The 22,719-nt window shown below is 39.1% G+C and overlaps 1 protein-coding gene and 1 long non-coding RNA gene across 8 annotated transcripts in view; one reads left to right on the top strand and one right to left on the bottom strand.

The window, feature by feature from the left end:
• CRBN (cereblon) overlaps positions 1-18,572 on the bottom strand; it is a 34,046-nt gene extending 15,474 nt beyond the window's left edge. For 2 of the 7 annotated variants that reach the window (XM_081321956.1, XM_081321957.1), the window contains exons 1-5: positions 18,500-18,572; positions 9,520-9,632; positions 8,427-8,629; positions 7,525-7,674; positions 2,367-2,529 (exon numbers count right to left, since the gene is read on the bottom strand). In XM_081321956.1, coding sequence (XP_081178082.1) covers positions 2,367-2,529; positions 7,525-7,674; positions 8,427-8,629; positions 9,520-9,632; positions 18,500-18,566 — 696 coding nt within the window. In that variant the 5' untranslated portion in view covers positions 18,567-18,572. Of the gene's footprint in view, positions 1-2,366; positions 2,530-7,524; positions 7,675-8,426; positions 8,630-9,519; positions 10,380-10,996; positions 11,209-11,233; positions 11,436-11,893; positions 12,538-18,499 lie in introns of those variants that run through there. The other 5 variants (XM_081321954.1, XM_081321955.1, XM_081321959.1 and 2 more) reach the window with 4 other exon arrangements.
• Positions 2,486-2,855, top strand: LOC308664588. Its single transcript, XR_014025693.1, has 2 exons — positions 2,486-2,597; positions 2,744-2,855. It is a non-coding gene; the product is annotated as an uncharacterized lncRNA (long non-coding RNA).
• Positions 18,573-22,719: the final 4,147 nt, after the last annotated feature.

The following is a 22,719-nucleotide window of genomic DNA, read 5'->3' as shown; positions in this document are numbered from 1 at the left end:
TAGATTTTAGAGTTTATGGTTGTTAGTATATGGTTGTTTATGATTGTTTTTTTTATATATACCTTGTATTTAGCTCTGGGAAGTCGGGGGGGGAGGGGGGGAGGGGGGAGAGGAAGGGGGGGAGGGAGAAGGGGGGGAGGGGGGATTTTTTAAGGGAAAAATTGTATGTTAAAACTTTTCAATTAAAAAAAAAAAAGAAGTGGTTTGCCATCACATCCTCTCTAGGGATGACTGAGAATGACTAGCCCAGGGTCACCCAACTGGTTTTATGCCCCAAGATGTGACTAGAATTCACGGCTTCCTAGTTTTAGCCTTGTGCTTTAATCTCTACACAAAACTGGCTCTCTTGTTAAATACTACATGTGATCAAAATAGTTGCTCTGGCTTCTCTTAAGTGTTTCTTTAGTGGCATCAAATATCTTGAATTTCTATGGAGAGATTAAAGCCACTATGAAGAAATAGTTGCTAGTTTTATCCTTTCTCCTTTCCCCTTGAAGTGATGTTTGAACATATGGTATATTCATCTTCTCATCACCCAAAACGCTGGGCTGGCCTACTAAACCTATATGCAAAGAGCTATATAAAGGACTTAAAGGGGCTCTTTCTAAAGCATCTTTGAAATCTTACAAGCATTATGTCCTACAAAAGGACTTTACTAATTTGAAAGCTTTCTTCTGTTGTCTCTGTCTCTCTCACACACAGAGGGAGGGAGGGAGAGAGAGAGAGAGAAATATGTATTGGGACATATTTTTACATATAGTAAAAATCTGGTCCTTCAAATATGATGAAGACATCAGATGAATTCAAAAGCTCAACTTCCACCCCTGTAGAAATAAAGAGCAATTGCCTACAGTCTATAAGCTATAATTATAAGCTATAAGCTATAAGCTATAAAAATGTCAAGGAATAATCAGGAGTAAAAAATACGGAGATTCTAGATACAAAATGTAGAATACTTGCTTAATATTGAGGTCAGTTTTGGATCTGTGTTCTAATTAAGCACTGTTGAATTAAACTGAACTTACAATGCTATTATTTCATAAAACAGACTAATCGTGCACATTTGCATGCATGAGGCATACAGCCTGGAGGTTAAATGTCACTACTCTCTGCTAGTCTATATAAAAACATTTTAGATCAAAGAAAGAGGAAAATTATTCTCACAGGGTTTATGTATCTCAAACATCACAACTACATTCTGCATTAAGGTCAAAACTGCCAGCCAACCTGACCTTGTATAGCTATCCGAGAAAATCACATAAATGAAACCTTCCACAAAATGCATTGCACAATGATCGTGTTCCATTAACACCAAGGCATGCCATTATATGCCAGTGGAGCTGAGGACTGCCCCCGACCTCCGTTCATTCCGACGGGACCTGAAGACCTGGCTCTTCGAGCTCTCTGGCCCAGGCTGAGAATTCTAATTTTAGCTTTAATCTTAATTTTAACTGGGGTTTTACTATACAGAGACGAATATAATTTTTTTTAATCTGTTTTTAACTTTTGTATCTTTGTTTTTTAATCACCCTGTAAACCGCCCTGAGTCCTTCGGGAAAGGGCGGTATATAAATGTGATAAAATAAATACATAAATAAATATTTCCTTTATCCATTCCCTCCATGCTCTGAATTCATATTGGTTATTGTGGATATCTACAAGTTTTCCTAAGATATTTTAGCACCTGCAAATCATATGCATGTTGCTGTTCTAGGTATTAATTAGTAACCCTCCTATGAATATATGAAATACAGCACATAATCAGATTGATCTTGAATTTGTCAATGATTCATCAGCTTTCATGGCCTGGTTTCATAAATGCAGTTCAGGTCAAAAACCAAGCTGATGCTTTCAATTTGGTGCTAAGAATGCAAATCTCGGAATTCCTAGTTTTTTTAGACTTGGCACTGTAGGCTACAAATTCAGTTGAGCTATTGATCTTTGTTCTACCAATTCCTATTGAACAATATGAAGGCTAGCATCTTCCCAATTGCAACGCTTCCAAACTGGATTGCAGATCCTAAAAGTGTTCCATTTGCTGGTCATACTGCTTCTCAATTCTGGAAACTGTAGGCACAATCATCCCAAAGATGCTAGGTTGGAGAATATGTTTACCCACCCACCCCAATCACCACCTTCTTTTAACTTTCGAATGTATTATTTCATATCTAACTCTGTAACGTAACATATGTTACCAAGTGCTGGTTTCAACTGATAAGCCACCAAAACAACAGGCAGCTTGCTAAAACAGAAGCAGCACCAGCAGAGCGTCGATAGACACCATCACATTTTTTTAAAAAGAGATAGAGAGATGGAATTTTTATTGATTTTTGAAATGTCACAAAAGAACGTAATTAACTTCTGACCTTTTGGTATTTCTGTCGCCATTGATGCATCTGTTGATGCTGCCATGTTGCAGGCTTGGAAGAAGGAAAAATGTGGCAACTGCTGCGGGATTCCAGCTGCACTGCGGACATACTCGAAGGAAGTACCTGCTCGGGAAGGATTTGTACTTTGGCCTGCTGTAGGCTGATTTAAAAAAAAAAAGAGCCATAAAGTATAAAAACTGCACCTATTCACTTCTATGGGAGACACAGGTATGTTTACTTATTTACCTCTTTTAATTGCATAAACATCTCGGAAAGCACAGCAGGACATTGCTTATTTTAATTCAGTGTTTTCTAAAAAATATCTATTTCATGATTTCATATAAATAACCTCCTGCCGTTCTTTTTTGACTTAGACTACTTCAGAGGTTCCACAGCTATGTTTCGGTTGTTTCACATCAGACCTTATCCTGTTCTTTTAAAAGGGGAATAGTTCTAAAGCCAAATAGTAAAGTTCTGCTCCCAACATTTTTTGTGACTTGTTTCATTCAATTAATTTTGGTACTTTTCAGTAAATATTTGACCATATAAAATGTATTTTTACCTGCATGGAGCAGTGGGCTAATGCCTCCTTAAGTAACACCAGCTGCCTGCAATTAGTGCAGGTTCGAGTCCCACCAGGCTCAAGGTTGACTCAGCCTTCCATCCTTCCGAGGTAGGTAAAATGAGGACCCAGATTGTTGGGGGCAATTAAGCTGACTTTGTAATAATGCCGCTTGGGGGGGGGGGAAGCCCTAACAAGCAGGCATATACATAGAATGAAGGCTACTGCTAAAGCTTGTAAGCCGCCCTGAGTCTTCGGAGAAGGGCGGGATATAAATGTAATAAAAATAAATAAATAAATAAATAAATGGCCATTTAAGACAAAACGGCAGCAAAAGCTAATACAATCCTTGGTTGCATAAACAGAGGCATAGAATCAGAATCACGTGAAGTAGTAGTACCGCTTTATAAAGTAAGGCCACATCTGGAATACGTCATCCAGTTTTGGTCACCACATTACAAAAAAGATCTTGAGACTTTGGAAAAAGTGCAGAGAAGAGCAACTAAGATGATTAAAGGCCTGGAGATTAAAACATATGATGGTTGCAGGATTTGGGAATGGTCAGTCTAGAGACAAGAACTTGGGGGTGACGTGATAGCAGCATTCCACTTGAACATCATTGGCATTGACAAATTCACCATCAGTCAATTGCAAAAGGCGGCCTTACTAGGAACAGCTTCCATCCTGCGACAATATCTGTAATACCATCAAACATCCACATCTGCCTATCCCAGGTCCTTGGTAAGGACTTGATAGGTAGACAAAAATGCCAAATCCAGTCTGAATATCTGGTTGACAACAACAACAACAATAATAGAGTTGGAAGGGACCTTAGAGGTCTTCTAGTCCAACCCCCTACTCAGGCAGGAAACCTAAACCATTCCAGATAGGAAACCCTATATCATTTACTTATTCAATTTCTATAGCTACCCAACCCAACCAAGTGACTCTGAGTAGCTTACAATTCTAAAATTATATAAAACAATGAAAAACATTAAAAAAATAAAAACATCCACAAATTAAATACGAACAGCAGCTGTGATGGTTTATCAACTAAATAACACATTCCAAGTCCCAGGCCCAGATAGAAAGTCAGGTTTTTAAAGGCTTGTGAAAGGCCAACAGGATCTAGCTTTTCCAGATGAGATTTCTTCATCGAAAGTACACTATAACCAAGGAGAGAGTTTGGCATTTTATTATTATTATTATTATTATTATTATTATTATTATTATTATTATTATTATTATTATTATTATTATTATTATTGATGAGGGGAATAGTGAGCCAAATAAGAACAAGCATTAATCTGATTTAATTATTTTTTTTAATCTAAACGAAAATTAAAAACTCTAAATCCAATCAAAACTGTTATTGTGAAATAGGAACAGATAGTACATTATATCCCAAGTGTTGAATAAAATTTTCCATCTGTCGTTTAAAAAAGTACAATTCAGCAGCAACATTTGGAGGGAGTTCGGGGGCATTCCTTGCAAATTTATAAGGAAAAACAGAGCAAAGCTCTCCTGCTCAACAATCTACAATTTTCAAAGATCAGAACAGCTGGACACAAGGCCTACTCCAGCTGATTAACTTCACCACGGTCAATCACATGCCAACGTGAAACCCACAAACAGGACACAAACACAACTCTCCTGCTCTCATTCTGGCTGCATCTGTTTTATCTGGATGAAGATGACTGCAAGTGTCATGAAAGATTTATCAATCTTATTTCAAAACATTTTCTTAGCACATACAGTCACTTGTGACATTAATGTATGCTGCCATCTTGTGTTCAAATGGTTATACTCCTAGGGTATTTTTTTTCAAATGGGGAAAATACGTACGTTATTTTCAATACATTGTACACAGGAACTGTGCATCCCATTTTAGTCAGAGCTTCCTTTTCAGAAAGTGTGCTCTAAATTCCCATCGGATTTCACGTTTTCTTTGTGTGTGCATATATATTCTCCTGTACAGATCCTTTAATGTAAATTTTTGAGTGCAAGTTTCATTAGGACACAAACTCTTAAACTATAATTCTAATATGTTTTATGCAATTTTGTACTATTGAGTCCACATTTGCGTATTTGCATTTTATCTTTTAATGCATTCCAATTCATATATAGTTCAGGAAAAACAAAGTGAGTACCGTAGTTTCCGGCGTATAAGACGACTTTTTAACCCATGAAAATCTTCTCAAAAGTCAGGGGTCGTCTTATATGCCGGGTGCTGAAACTTTAGGGACAGGGCTGGCTGGAAAACCTGGAGCGGATCTTCCATTTAGTCTGCGCAGGGAAAGCGGGACCAATTGGAGTAGAAGCTGCAGTCTGTGATTTTTTACAGGCTGGGGTCTGGGCGTCTTTCCTTCTAAAGTTGAAGAGCAGCTGTAGGCAGGTGGGGAATGCAAGAGCAACTTGAAAGGCAGGTGGGGAATGCGTAGCCAGAGCAGCTGCTTAGCTCTAAGGACACATTTGACTCAGGAACTGGACGGGCTGGCTGGAAAACCTGGAGCGGATCTCCCATTTGGTCTTTTTTTTTAATCCCATTTATATCACGCTCTTCTCCGAAGACTCAGGGCGGCTTACAATTTAAAGCACAAATCAATGTGCTTAGCAATAGCCTTCATTGTATGTATATGCCTGCTTATTAGAGCTTTCACCCCCCCCCCCCAAGCAGCATTATTAAAAAGTCAGCTTATTGCTCCCAACAATCTGAGTCCTCATTTTACCTACCTCGGAAGGATGGAAGGCTGACTCAACCTTGAGCCTGGTGGGATGAGAACCTGCACTAATTGCAGGCAGCTGGTGTTACTTAAGGCTCTGCGCAGGGAAAGCTTTAGAGTGAATTAGGAAAAGTGAAAAAGTGAATTAGGAAAATAGGGAACGGTTGCTGGAATTGGGTATGTGTAGTTTAACAAAGAGAAGGGTGAGGGGTGACATGATAGCAGTGATCCAATATCTCAGGGGCTGCCACAAAGAAGAGGGAGCCAAGCTATTCTCCAAAGCACCTGAAAGCAGGACAAGAAGCAACCTAGAACTAAGAAGAAACTTCCTGACAGTTAGAACAATTAACCAGTGGAACAACCTGCCTCCAGAAGTTTTTAAGAAGAGACTGGACAGCCATTTGTCTGAAATGGTATAGGGTTTCCTGCCTTAGCAGGGGGTTGGACTAGATGACCTCCAAGGTCCCTTCCAACTTACTACTACTATTATTATTATTATTATTATTATTGTTGTTGTTATTATTATTATTATTATTATTATTATTATTATTATTATTATTATTATTATTATTATTATGTTTATGTTTAATCCACTTGCACTGTTTTATGTTTACATGTTTGATGACAAACAGCCTTATGTTTATAAGTGACAGTTTTCCTACTAAGTACCTGCATGTCATAAGCATTTGAATTAAAATTACCATATTAAAATCAAATCTGATGTTTTTTAATTTTTATTTGGTGTGCATTGGAAGAGGGGTAGTCTTATACGGTGAGTATAGCCCAAACCCTATAATTTAACAGGAAATGTAGGGGGTCGTCTTATACGTCCAGTCGTCTTATACGCCGGAAAATACGGTAAGTCTGAAATAATTCATAAAGCAAGCTCATTCCTTAGTCAACCTTAATTAATTTTAAAACACTATGAAGGCTCTCAACTGGTAAGTATATGAAGGAATGCCTACAAGAAGAAACCCAGGGTTGAGGTCACACAAATCTTGAAAAAAATACATTGATATCGACTTCCATGTTTCCAAAACAACCGTGCATAGTTGTCTCTATCTAGTCAATAGATGCTCCTTATTTTGTTTATTAACAGTAAAATACAGTTATTTAAACTTAAATGTTACTGTCATAAGTTCCATTAACTGATATTTTTATGCCTGCAACACACTTGCAAGAAGAAATGGATGTGTTTTTGAAATGTTTAATTTAAATTAATAAATGGGATAATGGATAGTAACATTAATAGGATTTTTCCCTGAAGATACTTAAAAAGGTAAAGGTAAAGGTTCCCCCGCATATGCGTGCTAGTTGTTGCCAACTCTAGGGGCCGGTGCTCATCTCCGTTTCAAAGCCGAAGAGCCAGCGCTTGTCTGAGGACGTCTCCGTGGTCATGTGGACGGCATGACTAGACGCCAAAGGCGCACGGAACGCTGTTACCTTCCCACCGTAGTGGTCCCTATTTTTCTACTTGCATTTTTACGTGCTTTCGAACTGCTAGGTTGGCAGAAGCTGGGACGAGTAACAGGCGCTCACTCTGTTACGCGGCACTCAGGATTCGACCCACCAAACTGCCGACCTTATGATCGACAAGGTCAGCGTCCTAACCCACTGAGCCACCGCGTCCCCTGAAGATACTTAAACAGTGTTAAGATGAAGTAAGATTATTACTAAATACTTCAGCCACAAAAGCAAATACAATTACCCAGGATCAGGACCATACAAGATTTACTACTATTATAAGCAGTTGGTAAATAGAAATTCCTGAAGATTAAAAGTGGGTTATTTCATACTAATAAAATAGTAAGAATATGTTGGATGTTAAAAGGTTCTCCTGCAAGATGAGAATAAATAGCTCCTTTCTTACCCATCAGCTTGAGTTCTTAGTTCAAGTACTTTAAACCGCTGTCTTCCCACAGCTTTTACTTTGACGGTTTCAATTCCATATTCCTGTTCTTCCCGATAGGCATAAATTTCAGCTGTCGTTCCAAAATGTGCTTCTCTTTCAAGTATGTTGCTAAAAAAAATGTTAGAATGAGTGATAAAGGAGCAACTTGTAACATAATGTTTTCACTGCACACACACAACCCAATATTAACCGAATCTATTAATCCTTGAGAACTATGATATTGCAAGGCAGGAACTACAAAAATTATTTACTTACAAAGATGGTGACAGATTTTAACTGTCACCAGCAGTGATCAAAGCTACGGTCTTCCATGAGATTGTGTGTGAGCCAAAAAAACTCCTTACAGTAAGTGATAGTATGCTCAAAATCAATGAGAACTTAAGCGTATTACAGGAACTTATGGACTGTAAGTAGTATTATAAATAAGTGCATACAATACTATGAACAAAAAGTTATGGTTGACTCAAGGAGTAAGAAACAAAGTCTTTTTTGACATATCACAGCAGAAAATCCTAAAAAAAAAGGCTCTCAGTATTTTTGCTTTGACATTCAGCAGAGACATTGGATACTGCTGCTCCATTAAATCTCTTCAAAATCACAATTATATAAGTTTCGCTGAGGGGGCTTATATAATTAACTTTTGGTCTGCCCCAAAGCCTGGGAGAAATTATTTCTATAATAAGGACTCTATAGATGACTCATATTAATAACTCCATAGATGACTCATATTAATATTTAGTCATGCAATACAAGTTCAAATAATTTCTTCAATGTTAAATTAAATGGGAAATTCCTGTTCAGCCTGAGATCACAGTATGTACTCCAGACCTTGGAAATTGAATATTTATTTACATAGTTACCTGTATGCAAGAACAGCAAAGGTTCTGTCTCTTTGTATTAAGTTCCGCACCATGCTAACTTCTTGGGGACGAAAAAGCTGAAGAGGTAATGTTTGTCCAGGAATCAGCATTACCATCACATGGGGTAAAACTGGAATTGTTTGACAGCTGTCATCATCATGGACAGTCCTTCCATGAAATTCTTCCATGTCTGATCCTAAATACTTACATTTTTTAAAACACACACACACACAATTAAGTGGGAGGATTATCAGTTTAGTTTACAATTTATAAATACAAAACCTAAAGAGAATCCTGGAATAAACTCAGAGAAACACAGTGTAAAAATGGCTGACCCTTGATAGCAGGGTAGCTACTACCGGTAGTAGTTTTGACCAACACTACTGAAAAAGAATACACCAAGCAGTATTCGAAATGTCTATGGAGAGTCTGAATCATCCAGGTAATGGTTGTCCCAAAGGTACTTTTTCCAAAAGGCAACTGGACTTTCTTGGTTTTCTCCTCTGAAAACATTTTGTTTCTTATCCAATTGATTAGTAGGGAATGGAACAAGCTTCTTGGATGAGAAGTGAAATATTTTCAAAGGAAAAAACCGGGACAGTAACCAAAATGTTTCATTAAAAAGCTTGTGATTCTCTAAAAGTTTACATAATAAAACAAATGTTAAGTGTACCTAGCCTCAATTTTTATTTTTATTTTTTTAGCAGTGAGCATTCTGTGTTCACTCGGTACGCAATATTCCAAGATGAGAAACATGTTTGCATATTCATTTCTCCTGCTTACATATTCACTTCGGTAAAAAAATATTGTCTGCTTAAGTGCCACGAGTCTGCATTTGATTACACTGGAAAATAAATGTTATATACAAAAAACAAATCCACTTGCTAAATAATAATCCTGAGCATGTGCACAAGCAAAAGGGGATACCTGCAAACTATAAACAAAAGTAGTTCAATTATAGCAGAGTACCTAAAGTATTAAGCTGCTAGCATTATGAATTTAGGTATGCTGATTTAGGTATGCTGACTGTTTGTAAGTTCAATAAGCCTACAAAAAGACAAGCAGATATTCTATGACAGCACTGTTCACATACCATATGAGAGGTTGGCAGGCTAGTGTCAAAATTAATGATGTTTGGCTTTTCAGCATCCCTGCTGTCTTGATCTTCAACTTCCATTTCAACGTCATCCTCTTCCTCACTGTCGGCTAACAAGTCCAAAAGAAGTTTAAATGTATTTTTAAAACTCATAAAAACATTGTAACTCAAACACGAAACCACAATAATTAGAACATCTTTTTCAGTCAACCGTACACTGAAAACTATTTTAAGTTTCATGTACGACCTACTATGTGGCTGGAATATCAAGAGGAATATTGCTATTGCATGCTTAGAAATGGAGAAATGGAGTGTCATCTGATTTTTATTCTGTTCCTCACAACCTGCTACAGCCCATATTTGAGAGTGATTTTCAAAATTGTTTCAGTTTAGTTAGGGCAGTATTAAGCTCCGTACTGTTCACCATTATCACTATTTCTTACATATTTCATCAAAGTGGCTCAGCTTTTATTTCATGCAGTGTGTTGAGTAAAGAAAGAACTACTCGTGCATCCTATTTAACCCCTTCAATACCTGATTCATTAGTGGGTGTAACTTTCTAAGACAGGGGTCCCCAACCCCCTGGTCTGTGGACTGGTCCCAGTCTGTGGCATGCCAGAAACTGGTCCATGCTAACAAGCGAAGCCCCATCCTCAAGATGCAGGCAGCACATGAAACCACATCCTTTCCGGTCCACGGAAAAATCTCTCTCCACAGAACCGGTCCATGGTGCCCAGAAGGTTGGGGGGCCACTGTTCTAAAATACAGGAAGTTGCCATTCACTCTTAATACTAAGATATGGTTCATTCTTTACCTCAAAATAGGTCTGTTTGGACTCTCTACATTGTCTTTCTTTTTAAAAATAACAAGAAAAGAAAGCAGTTGATGAACTTCCACTGTATATTGGCTGAGGAATTAAAGCTTCTGAGGAAGGATGACTCATTTTGCTGCAGTGGCACCATGGCAAAAAAACCCAAGAGACTTTCTGTAATATCTCCGAGGCCTAACACACTCTTTTCCCGTAATATCCGAAGACCTGAAATGCCTTAAAATTAGCTAACATCAAAGTAACACAGGTTTTATTTACTATCATGCTACAAAGACACGAAGGAAAAAAAGAAAGCAGCATTTCTTTTTCACTTTCATTTTCGACCGTTTTGCCTCAGGGCAGATCCATCTTTCTTCAAGGGAGCACTTTTTCAGTCCACAACGTTTTCATTTTTTTCTTCACCTCTTAAGGAATTTTGTTATAGAAATATAAATAAGGAATAATGTAAATGTAATTAATGTAAAGCACTAAGAATATAAATAAGGAATAGTGTAAACGTAATGGACTAAGAATTTTTCAAAAAAATTAGGGTGGCGGACTGGAAGGTGTGTAAGTAGTCCTCGAGATACAATCATTCATTTAGTGACCATTTGAAGTTACAACAGCAGTGAAAAAATGTGACTTATGATCGTTTTTCATACTTACGATTATTGCAGGAATCCCAAGGTCATATGATTTAAAATTCGGAAGCTTGGCAACTGGCATGTATTTATGAGGGTTGCAGCGTCCCTTAGTTGTGTGGTTACCTTTTGTGACCCTCTAACAAGCGAAGTCAACGGGGAAGCCCGATTCATTTAACAACCATGTGGCTAACTTTTAACCACTGCGGTGATTCACTTAACAAATGTGGTAACAGAGATCATAAAATGGGGCAAAACTCACTTAACAACTGTCTTGCTTAGCCAAGGAAATTTTGGGCTCAGTCGTGGTTGTAAGTCGAGCACTATCTGCAGTGTTAAGGTACAAGAATAGGTGCGTGACCTTGGGCGAACCACTCCCCCTTTAGCGTCAGGCTCTACAGCTAGCCAACTAGAAAGCAAGCCCCTTTGTCAAATTATGCATGGATGACTTTGCAGTGTGCAAGCTAAATGGGAAAAAAAGACAAAAAAGCAGAACCAGGACAAAGAGAGAGAAGGAAATACTTTGGGGAATATTAAAAAGGCAGAATATTATATTTCCCCAAAGGACCTTAAAGTCAGAAACCACCACCCACCCCAAGTCTCTCTGCCCCAAGCAGAAACCAGGTCTGTAAAAATGCAGATCTGATCATCCTTTCAGAAAGACTGGAGCCAGGAAGGTTTGAGCTGATGGGATCAGAAAGACAAAGATCCCTAGAACCAACAACCCCTCACCCAAAAAAATCCCAACACAGGACATAGCCTTCAGCCACAGTCCCAGGGAAGCAGGACATGACCTTTAGGACATAATAGGATTAACCCCACCACCATTAGAATACCAGAAGGGTACACTGAACCTCAGGTCAAAGTTCATGCCACAGGAACAACTCCAAACACAAAAGCCCAAGAAGGTATAAAAACCCACCACTCCCAGCAACATGTGGTCAGGTGCTCCAGAATCACATGTCTTGTGGTTCTGCTCTTCAATAAACTACAACCTTCTTTCTAAAGCAGTCTCCATTTTGTTTATTCCTGGCTTGACTGGACCCTGATGAATTTTTTTCTTTCAACACTATATTTCAGGAAATGAAGCTATTAAACAAGATGCCACTATTACTAAATGCAATTAATTTGTAATAATACATTGTCCTAGTTAGCTTTCTAAGCTGAAGCACACACGACCACGCCTTTATTGCAGTCTCTCTATTCAATTTATATGAAGCCAGTTACATTTTCATTACACAACCAATTCTACATGCAGATTTCCCCCACGCACACACACACACATTATAATCTGCACCAACTGATCTTCTGGAACTCAAAGTGAAGATGCACATCTTCTAAGAATTAGCAGCTGGCTGGCTGTTTCACAACTGCAAGTGAAAAAGCACCTTGGGAGCCCACTGAAGGATTCCAGGAAACTTGCTGAATACTGCAGTTTAGATTCTTTAGAAATACATGAAATCTGCAAAGTCAGCAAGCACTGAATTATAGTGTCAAAGTGACACAAATATGGCCCCATTATGACACCAAACAGCAGTGGTAATGAAAAGAGAAGTTTTGTTTCTCAAAGCACCCAGATGCAAAACAAAAGCCATGCGTTCTTCCTAAAGGCAGTAGGAAACTTAACTAACTGAACGTGTGATGATGCACTTGTGTCAGTTTGGCTCTTGCACCAATATGGAATTCAGAAAGAAGAAAAACAAAACAGTAATTAACCGAAAAAGATCAAGATATATTGACTATTCCATATAAAAGTAATTAGCATCTCCAAGCAAAATCCAAGAAGGCCACTTCAGTCAGCCTATACTTTCCCTACTAATACAACAACATGTGGGAATCTCTATTTTTCAAATCATATCTGTACAATATGAAGTATTTCTTTTAAAATGCAAAAAATATTACTAAACCCTTCTTTTGAAGAAAGCTAACTAAAGATTATGTGATTCCTTCCCAAAAGAAGAACAGCATCACCTCCACCGAGACAAAAGTTCTGGTTTGCACAGAAAACTGATGGGTTAGTGCACCTCTTCAAGCATAGAAGCTTCTGCTGCAATATCTGTTTCTGAAAAACAATTAACTGCTCCAATATCTATTTGATATTAATCAGAGAAAGAGGAAAATGGGCCAGATAAATCCACATAACCCACTCCATACAGCAAGATACTGTTGAGTCCAGTTTGATTACTGGTAAGAAAGTCTCTGTAATTTTCTTAGCAGTAATAGGGAAGTTGTTTGGTTTGCCATTGCTTTCTTCCCAGATTATTATTATTATCATTTGGTTTCCAAGACTACTCACAATCTACAATCCAAGTATTAAGTAAGCACAGATTCGCTTACCTTTTGCAGGGAAAAATTCTAGTTTCAAGAAACCATATAAATCTTCCCTCCTTTCCTCTTTTTTTCTGCCTAGAGCTGGCACATGTTGCCAATCAGAAAACGTTCAGGCCCTTATAGTTTTAATGTTTAGAAAAATATTGCAAATGATCCCATATTAACTTTCCCATAAGAAATATGTTATCTTTAAAATTCAGTAATCAAATCCTGATAAGACTGGGATGCCAACACAGAAACATTAGAGTTACACGTGGGCTTCTAAAATATGATGTAGTGCTACCTTGCTTGATAGTAGTAACTGTGATAGGGATCTTGGAGTCCTAGTGGACAATCACTTAAATATGAGCCAGCAGTGTGCTGCAGCTGCCAAAAAAGCCAATACAGTGCTAGGCTGCATTAACAGAGGGATAGAATCAAGATCATGTGAAGTGTTAATACCACTTTACAATACCTTGGTTAGTCCACACTTGGAATACTGTATCCAGTTTTGGTCACCACAATGTAAAAACGATGTTGAGACTCTAGAAAGAGTACAAAGAAGAGCAACAAAGATGATAAGGGGACTGGAGGCTAAAACTTATAAGGAACGGTTGCTGGAATTGGGTATGTCTAGTTCAATGAAGAGAAGGACAAGGGGTGACATAATAGCAGTGTTCCAATATCTCAGGGGTTGCCACATAGAAGAGGGAATCAAGCTATTCTCCAAAGCACCTGAAGGCAAAACAAGAAGCAACAGATGGAAACTAACCAAAGAGAGAAGCAACCTAGAACTAAGGAGAAATTTCCTGACAGTTAGAACAATTAATCAGTGGAACAACCTGCCTCCAGAAGCTGTGAATGCTCCAACAATGGAAGTCTTTCAGAAGAGACTGGACAGCCATTTGTCTAAAATGGTATAGGGTTTCCTACCTGAGCAGGGGGTTGGACTAGATGACCTCCAAGGTCCCTTCCAACTTTATTATTATCCTGAAAAGTTGCTGAAGAAGTCTTAGGTTTTAATAGGACAAATAAAGAAAATTGAGTATATACAAAGTAATCCTTAACTGTAGTTGATTAATTATAACTAATATGAAATCAAATTTGGGGTTTTTCCTGCCTTGCCAGTTTGTTTGGCATCACTTGCAACCACTGCTATTAGTTCTTGGTAGTACTTGGTCTGAAAATAGTTGTGTGGTTCTTGTTCTGAAAAATATTGCTTACTTCTCATTTATTTCATCAGCCAGAACATTCTTTCTCATAACTCTTAAATCAAAATTATACATACTATCCCTTATTATTCACATATTTCACTAAAAGACTCATTCAAGTAGAAACCTAATCAAGTGGAAAACACTACTTGTACCATCAATAAATTGCCTAATGGCACAGATCAATTAAGCACAACTGTTGAAGGTGAGGAAAAAAGCCCCATTTGTTTATCAGCTGGTAACTAAGAAAGAAAAACCTCTAAGCAATTACGTTAATACTCTGTAGGACTAAATCTGATAATTGTTTGTACAAACTATGCAGGAACTGCATGCATCAACCCTAAATGCTATGGAGGAAAAGGGAGAATTTGAATCTGATAAAACGTTTTAGCCTTCAGTGAAATACGACTTGTACTGGAGTAAGCCAACTATAATGGATGCCTGCTATGCAGATTGCATTTCACTAGTGCCGACTATGGGCTCCTAATATAGCATTACCCCAAATCCCTGGGCAGGGATAATGGGGAAGTTAAGATTATCTGGGAGACTCTTACAACTTTAAGAAACACTGCCCCACACAAAGTTGGTTATGAGTCTCTGCTAACATTAAAACTCTAGGGATGGAATGGGACCACTGCTTCTATACTGACCTTCTACTACATGGTGGCCCCTTTACCAGAGATCATTGAGCCTCTAAATGGATTGATGTTGAAGTTATCCAAATTATTAGTACTACAAAATGTTAATGTTTTTTCTGGTCATGGAAGCTCATGATTACCCTGGCAACCATGAACCTGACAGAAGTAGTTATGGGATCAACTTACAGAAGTGGTCAGTACTCATTGTAGTAGTTTTTATTTCACAACATTATCTAGAACTGGGAGGCATCACCATCATTTCTTGCAAATCACTCCATGTTTATATAACCAAGTTTTCTATAACCACTTCTTGCTATTGGACCAATCTGTACTAGGAATTCAGTGGACTATTTGGGGCTTCAAAAGGAAGTTTGGGGTTATTTCTGAGGTTTTGATGTTCATTACTGAACATCACTGATATTCATCTAAGGTAACATTGTTTGGACTGAGGGGACAGTCATATCCTTGGACTGAATCGTGCCTCTGCAGCCTCTCTCTGTCCTTAGGTAGGTGAAAGCTCCCTGATCCTCTGAAGAGCAAAAGAAAAAGCAGAAGAGAAACCTGAAACATAACTGGAGGAAGACAAGGAGTGAATCCAATCAACACAGGTAAGATCTTAAGAATTGTCTTATGGCAGTGAGAGCAGTAAAACACAATTTTTCCATTCCTGTTATATATGGCGACAGATCTCCAATGGTCTTGTTCAGGTTAACCCAATCATCTCTGGGAAAGAAGAGACCTCCATGAAATGCTACCTTGAGTGAAGAAAGTTTACCTCCAGCTTTCAAAGAGACTGAGGTTCAACCCTTCTCAAGAAATCTTCCCTAGATCTAACAATACTGCACAATTTTCATTTGGTCTCTACCCTTCCTTTTGGGGAAAGTTTGTTCAGAAGATGGCTGGCTTGAAGCTTCAGAGAGTTCTGGAGAAAATTGATTATCTAGAACCTTTCCAGTCAGGCTTTAGACTGGGATAAGTACAATATGTCCATTGTGGCCCTTCTTGAACTCTTGGTGCTTTGGCTACCATTGATAGACACTGGCTTAGAGGTTTAATAATGAGAAGTATAGCACTGCGTTGGTTCTCCTCCTTCCTCCACAATCATTTCCAGTTAGTGTTGAAAGGGGAGAAAAGATCTTGCTTTATGGAATATCCCAGAGTTCTATTCTTACTTTTTATGTTATTTAACTTCTATATGAAACTGCTGGGCAAGATCATTAAAGAAGCAGGCATCATCAGTATGTCAATGATACACAATTATATATTTTCACACTAGTCCAACCAAAAGATGTCATCAAGATTCTTTCTTGTGTCTGGGGCCTGTAGGATCTGGTTAGAGAAAAACAGGTTTTGCTCAATCTAGCAAAACAGAATGGCTATGGGTTTTGGGTTCCTTGTTTCTGTGTCACAGACACAACATTTTTCTGCTCCCCTAAAGTTACCTGAACGGAGAAGAAGTGAATGGAAGGCTGCCTTACAAGATAATTTATAAATCATATAACATTTTGTTTTGAAATCACAAGTACTACCCAGGAAACATATTTGTACCATATCATCTGGGTCAACTGTTAAGCTGAAAATGTAAATTATAATTTATAAACATAATTTACAATTATAATTTCAGGTAAGGGATAAAAGAGCAATCAAAATTATATGCCATCTATATGCAGAAAAAAAGTTCAAAGCATTTTTGTTTAGAAAATAGGGTGACTAATGAGATACAAGGGTTTACAAAATAATGTAAAAATAGGAAGAAAGACTAAGTGGGCATTTCTAAAGTCATGTAATGACACTGTGTGACATTAATCTCAGGATAGACAAAACACTTTGAAGCAACCAGTAGTGTTTTCAAAAAAAGGTATGCTAATAATCACAGATTTAAAGGTTTCTTAAAAAAAAGTTAAACAAATTCACAAAAATGTCAAGGATTTCCAGACAGGCATCTGAGGAGGCCAGCAAGATTTTCTGATTGATTGCTGAAGTAGAGAAATCTTTTAGAAAAACAGCAGAGGGCTGTCTGCATACATTTTCTGTATTAAGCAGCTTAGAGAGCCCTGTGTTCCATGCTGACCAAAAGGACAAATCGCCTTTTCTGCAACCAATGTAAATAGAAAGACTACCAACTTTAACAGCGAGCCTATATTTACAAAAGTCTGTAACAGTTTGGTGAAATGCCCATGTTCAAAGGTTTTAAGATGTCCAAAATAATCAGAATTAATTGACTGACCACATGTAAGCCAAACCATTTTTTTTTGCTTTTTAATTCACTTTACATTGTGTCCCCACCGAATAGCAACTCTCCTTATTTTCTTAGATTATATTTTTGAAAAAGAGATTTTAATGAGGGTAAAGGTTCATTCTCTGAGCTTGTGGGTTGCTTTCTGAACTTTCATTACCAGACTAGGTAACATCCTCAGTGGAGATTTTAATATTGTGACCTTACAAGTCTCAGTAGTCTAGCTCCTTGTATGATAGACACCCATATTATTTATTATAGTTCTGGATGTTGTCTCTAATACAAGGTATCCTACTTATCAGCAGCTTAATACCTTTCCTCCTTGTTATGGCTGATGAAGAGATGTCATGCAGTTGTGCATTTGACAGAAGTGCAGTCAGGAAGCCACACCCCCCCAGTTCCAGATCTCTCTCCTAAGATATACAGGAATATGAGTGATTCTCTTCATACCTAGTGCCACCCCCAATCCCGCATCCCGGCTTTTATTTAAACCAGTCCTTGTTTTGCAAATTCTGCCATGGTCCATCCCTCTTCCCCATCCCAGTACAACAATTCCTAAGAGCTACGGTCCGTAAAAATAGTCCAGGATGGAAATGTTGACTATCTCATTTCCTTGACTGCTTTGCTATTGACTATCAAAGAAAATCAAACCTCCCCGTCCCCATTGACACAGACCCATCTCTTCCCTTCCCTAGATTTCGACACATCAGGTCCCCGTCCCCGCCCCACTAGTTGTGCCCTGCTCTTGCGCACGCAGGTTTTCAGTCCCTAACCGTCCGCGATTCAGGCCGGGATCCCCCTCCTTCGGGTCCAGCCTTTGCCCCTTCGCTTCTCCCCTTTGCCCCTGCCTGGCCTGAAACCCAAATTGCGCCCACTTCAAGCCCGTGCCCACGCCTTCCAGAACTTCAGGCCTTTCTCCCTAATCGGTGGGGAGGACAACTGGCGGGATCCCCGTTCGCTTTTTCCCTCTCTGCCCGGGCTCTGCTCTCCCCTCCGAAACCCCTTGATCGCCTGTTTTCGGGGAGCCCCCGACCGCCGACGCCTCCCCGTCCTCTTCCTCTACCCCAAGCGCTCCCCGCCGCGTTCAGCAGGCTCCCCAGTTCCCATCGGCGTAAGGCAGGAACGGCGATTACCGGGGAGGATCTGCAAGTGGTTTCCCATGTTGTTATCCTGTTCTCCGCCTCCTTCGTCTGCGGCCATCGCTGTTTACCCGGAGAGGAGTCTGGGAAGGCGCCGCCGGCAGGGGCGGAGACGAAGGCGGAGGAGGCGGAGGCCCCTGAAAGAAGAGCTTGGCGGCTCCCGCTGCTGCCCCCAGCGGCTCGCCTCGCCCGAGAGCTTCCCGCAGCGGTGCATCTTCCAAGAGTGGAAACAGCGGCTGCGTCTGAGGCAGAAGGCGCGCCGGAGGTTTGTCCGTTCCCTTTCCAGATGCCCTTCTTTGGACTGGAAAAAGGAGCAGCCGCGGAGGTTCTTTACTCTTGCTAGCAGTCGATGGGCGCAGTCTTATGAACCCTGCAAACAGCTGCTCATGCATCGCTTCTCACGGGTTGCTGCAGTCCCTGAAAATGGAAACCAAGCAGATTCCTCTCTCTCTCTCTCTCTCTCTCTCTCTCTCTCTCTCTCTCTCTCTCTCTCTCTCTCTCTCTCTCTCTCTCTCTGTGTGTGTGTGTGTGTGTATGTATGGAGGGTTGCGGCCCCCTCCCACTCTGTAATCAGAAATGTTGGGGTAAGAAAAAGAGAGAAGCATGGTGGCTTCCAAAGTTTGACTGGTTCTGTTTATGGTTGATTCATTGATTGATTTATATATAGAAATATTATATGCTATTTCTTAACCGCCCATCTCCATCGGATAAAGTGTTTAAAATAACATGAGTTTGGAAGGGACCTTGGAGGTTGTAGGAAGAAAAGTCTTCATCCTGGTTCCATCCAAGCCGGGGATAAACAACATGGTGACTGCTTTAGGAAGAAGGTTACAGTTTATTGCAGAGGAAAGCCAGACAGAAAGATGGATCCAGCAGAAAAAGGACCGAATACGTGTAGGGAGTGGGTATTATTCCCCCTGGACTCTTTTGTTTGGAGTTATTTCCTATTTCAGGCTTTGTATTTCCTGTGTCACTATTCTGACCTGAGTTTGGGTGTGCCTTTCTGGTATTCTTGATGGTGGTGGGTTAATCCTATTATGTCCCCTGCTTCCTTGGGGCTGTGGCTGATGTTGACTCTAGAGATCTATCTTCCTAATCCCAGTTTCCTGACAAGATTATCACATCTGCATTCCTGCAGACTTGGTTTCTGCTTGGGACAGAGAGACTTGGGGGCAGGGTTGGTTTCTGCTTTTAAAATCCTTTAGGGAAATATATTCTGCCCTTTTAATATTTCCTTCTCTGGGGGGGGCACTTCCCACAAGGTCTTCTAATTCAACCCCTGGTTTAATAAATTGTAATTTAAAAAGTCTAGATTTTTAAAGGCTATGCAAGATTAAGTAGCAGACTCTGTTACATTTTGGAGGCTGTGATGCCATGAGTGAAGGCCAGGAAAATTGCTGCTGAATATGGAAGCAGCAGAATTGCGAGATGGCTGAGTATGTCAGGCCTGGAAGTCTGGAAAATGGGCAGTTTTGCATGAGGTTTTCTTCCCACCAAAGGAAAAAGGGCATTATGAAGGATTCTACAGAATGGTTCAATCTTTTTGCAAAAGGCGCAGAGGAAGAAACATGGGAAGGGAAGCCGGGATTAGGACTGCAACTTTAATTGCAAAGCTGTCTTGCACATTTTGACTCCTCCACACATACCTCTGTGGTTGGTGCCATTTTGATTGGTACATCTACTGATATGGGAGGGGGGAAGCTATATTGTGGCTGGTATATCAGCTAAGAAGACAACCCAGTGTCAGTGGGTCCAGACTCTCATCTTGATTGGATTGCTGCAATGCACTCTACAAAACGTGAAGTTTGCAACAGATGCAATGTGCACCTACCCAGTTATTAAGCAACTGCATTGCTTGCAGGGTGGCAGGCCAAATTTTAATCTTGCTATTAGTCTATAAATCCCTAGTGCAGCGGTAGGCAACCGTGGACTTCAACTCCCAGAATTCCTGAGCCAACATGGCTGGCTTAGTAATTCTGGGAGTTGAAGTCCATGAGTCATAAAAGAGCCAAGGTTGCCTACCACTGCTTTACTCAGATATTCAAAAGATCCCCCTACCCAAATCACCCAACACATGCAATAAGTATGAATGAGAAGTTCTGCTTATGTTCAATTAGTAGATTTTGGCAAATAATGACTAGGAATAAGGACTTTTCCGTGATGTTGTCATAGGTGTGGAACTCCTTCGTATGAGATGATCAAATTCTCTCTTACTGTGATATCTTTCCTTGTTCACTTGGTATTGATGGGTTTCCTATTGCAGGACCACCCTTCATATTTATTTTGGGTTAATGATACTGAAAAAAAGGATACCTTGATTTAAGTCTTAAATGTCAAGTTCTTTCATTTTCTAAAAATCCCATAATCTATCAATATGTTTTATGATTACAAAGCTTTAGTAAGTGGTCCCAAATAACTTGCTTGCTGATGTGGTCTGAAGACTCCATTATGTATTATGTGCAAATAATATTTGAACCCAGTCAATGCCTCAGTTGGAAGCTGAGCTTCCCACTTGTAATGTTTTGAATGTATCTTCAGAGAAATGTAGGATATAAATAATCAATAGTTTCTTCATCAATTAGACCAGCATTCTATATAATAATGTATATACTTTTCAGATTATATGATTTATTGAAGTTACCTACTCATTTGCAAGGGTGGGAAATCTGATGTCTCCAGTTTTTTTTTATCTCACTAGCTCCAGCCAGCAGGTCCAATGGCAAAATATTTGTAGTTCAAAATACTGGGGCACTGATTACATGGAGTTGTTTCTGTCTGTAAATGTACCCTTTTCTACTGCCCATAAAATATATGGAATTTATACTGAGGAGTTGGATAGAAATTTACATGATTTGTTTCTATCTGTGTAATGCTATTATTGTTCCCTTTGTGATTGGACTGCTTTATTATTTATTGTGATATCAGCCTGATGTGGGCTTCTAGACTGTCATATTTTGTTTCCTTATAGTTCTCTTGGCATATGTATAATTTTTATATTATATAGTATGGCTTAATCTGGTCTGGAGATAAGGCATATTTTTTAGAAACAAGGCTTTACACATAAATTTCCTGAATTGTCACTAATTCCTTTTTGATAATGTTATCAAAAATGCATGAAAGAATTTTACTGTTTTTAAAAGAACAGAATTTTATGTAATGATGTAGTATTTTCCAAGGTCAATATAGAGCCTAATAAAACAATACATTAATACATTTATCTGTCCTTTTCATTTGTCAATCTAAAAGCATGAATTAGAATAACTCATTAGAAAGGAAAATCTTACCTTTGTGTACTATAAAAGCAGACAAAAGGCATCTTTTAAGAAGAGAGAACAAACAGGGCTTCAGTAATTCAGCTCTTTATCAACTTTTCCTTTAACAATCTAGCTTAACTTAAATTATTCCATTGAATGTTATCTTAGTGAGGAAATTAGCTGGCCATTAGGTTTGGTGTTTTTGTTTTTGTTTTAATTTTATTTGTTGCCCATCTCACTATTGAAGTGATTCTGGGTGACTTACGCCCATATATCAGTTCGGAACAATTGCTATTGCTTTCATGATTCTTGATCGAGACAAGAAAATCAGGATCATGACTGATTTTCCCCCCCTTTCTATACTTAACCTCCAAATGAAATGAAATACAGGTAGTTCTTGCCTAGAACCCACAACTGGGACAGCAAATTTGTCACTAAGTGCCATGGTCATGTAGTAGAAAATCACATGACCTTGATAGGCTTACATCCTCACTTCCCATTCAGTCATTAAGCAAGTCACCATGATTGTTAAAATCACATCACCACAACTTGCCATTTTACTTTTGCATTCTAATTTTAACTGCATGTCAAGAGCCATCTGTGAAGCAGGAAAATGGTGATGTGACTACAGGTGTAAATGTGTACCTGTTGCAATGCATCCAAATAGATATATGTGACTAGCGAAAGCTGTGATAAGTGAGGAATAACCATATAGCTGGGTTTTTTTTACACCCTCTTAATTTTGAACAGAATGTGGAATTTGGTAAGCAGTAAAGCTAGATAATCCTGGCAAATAGATGGGGAAGAAATGGAGATAGTGACAGATTTTATTTTCCTGGGCTCTAAGATCACCGCAGATGGGGATTGCAGCCAAGAAATTAAAAGATGCTTGCTCCTAGGGAGGAAAGCCATGGCAAATCTAGACAGCACACTAAAAAGCAGAGACATCACCCTACCAAC

Source organism: Vipera berus, assembly GCF_964194415.1.
Source record: "Vipera berus genome assembly, chromosome: 2".
Classification (NCBI taxonomy): domain Eukaryota; kingdom Metazoa; phylum Chordata; class Lepidosauria; order Squamata; family Viperidae; genus Vipera; species Vipera berus.
Note: the sequence above shows the minus strand (reverse complement) of the source record. Positions and strands in the feature narration are given on the sequence as shown.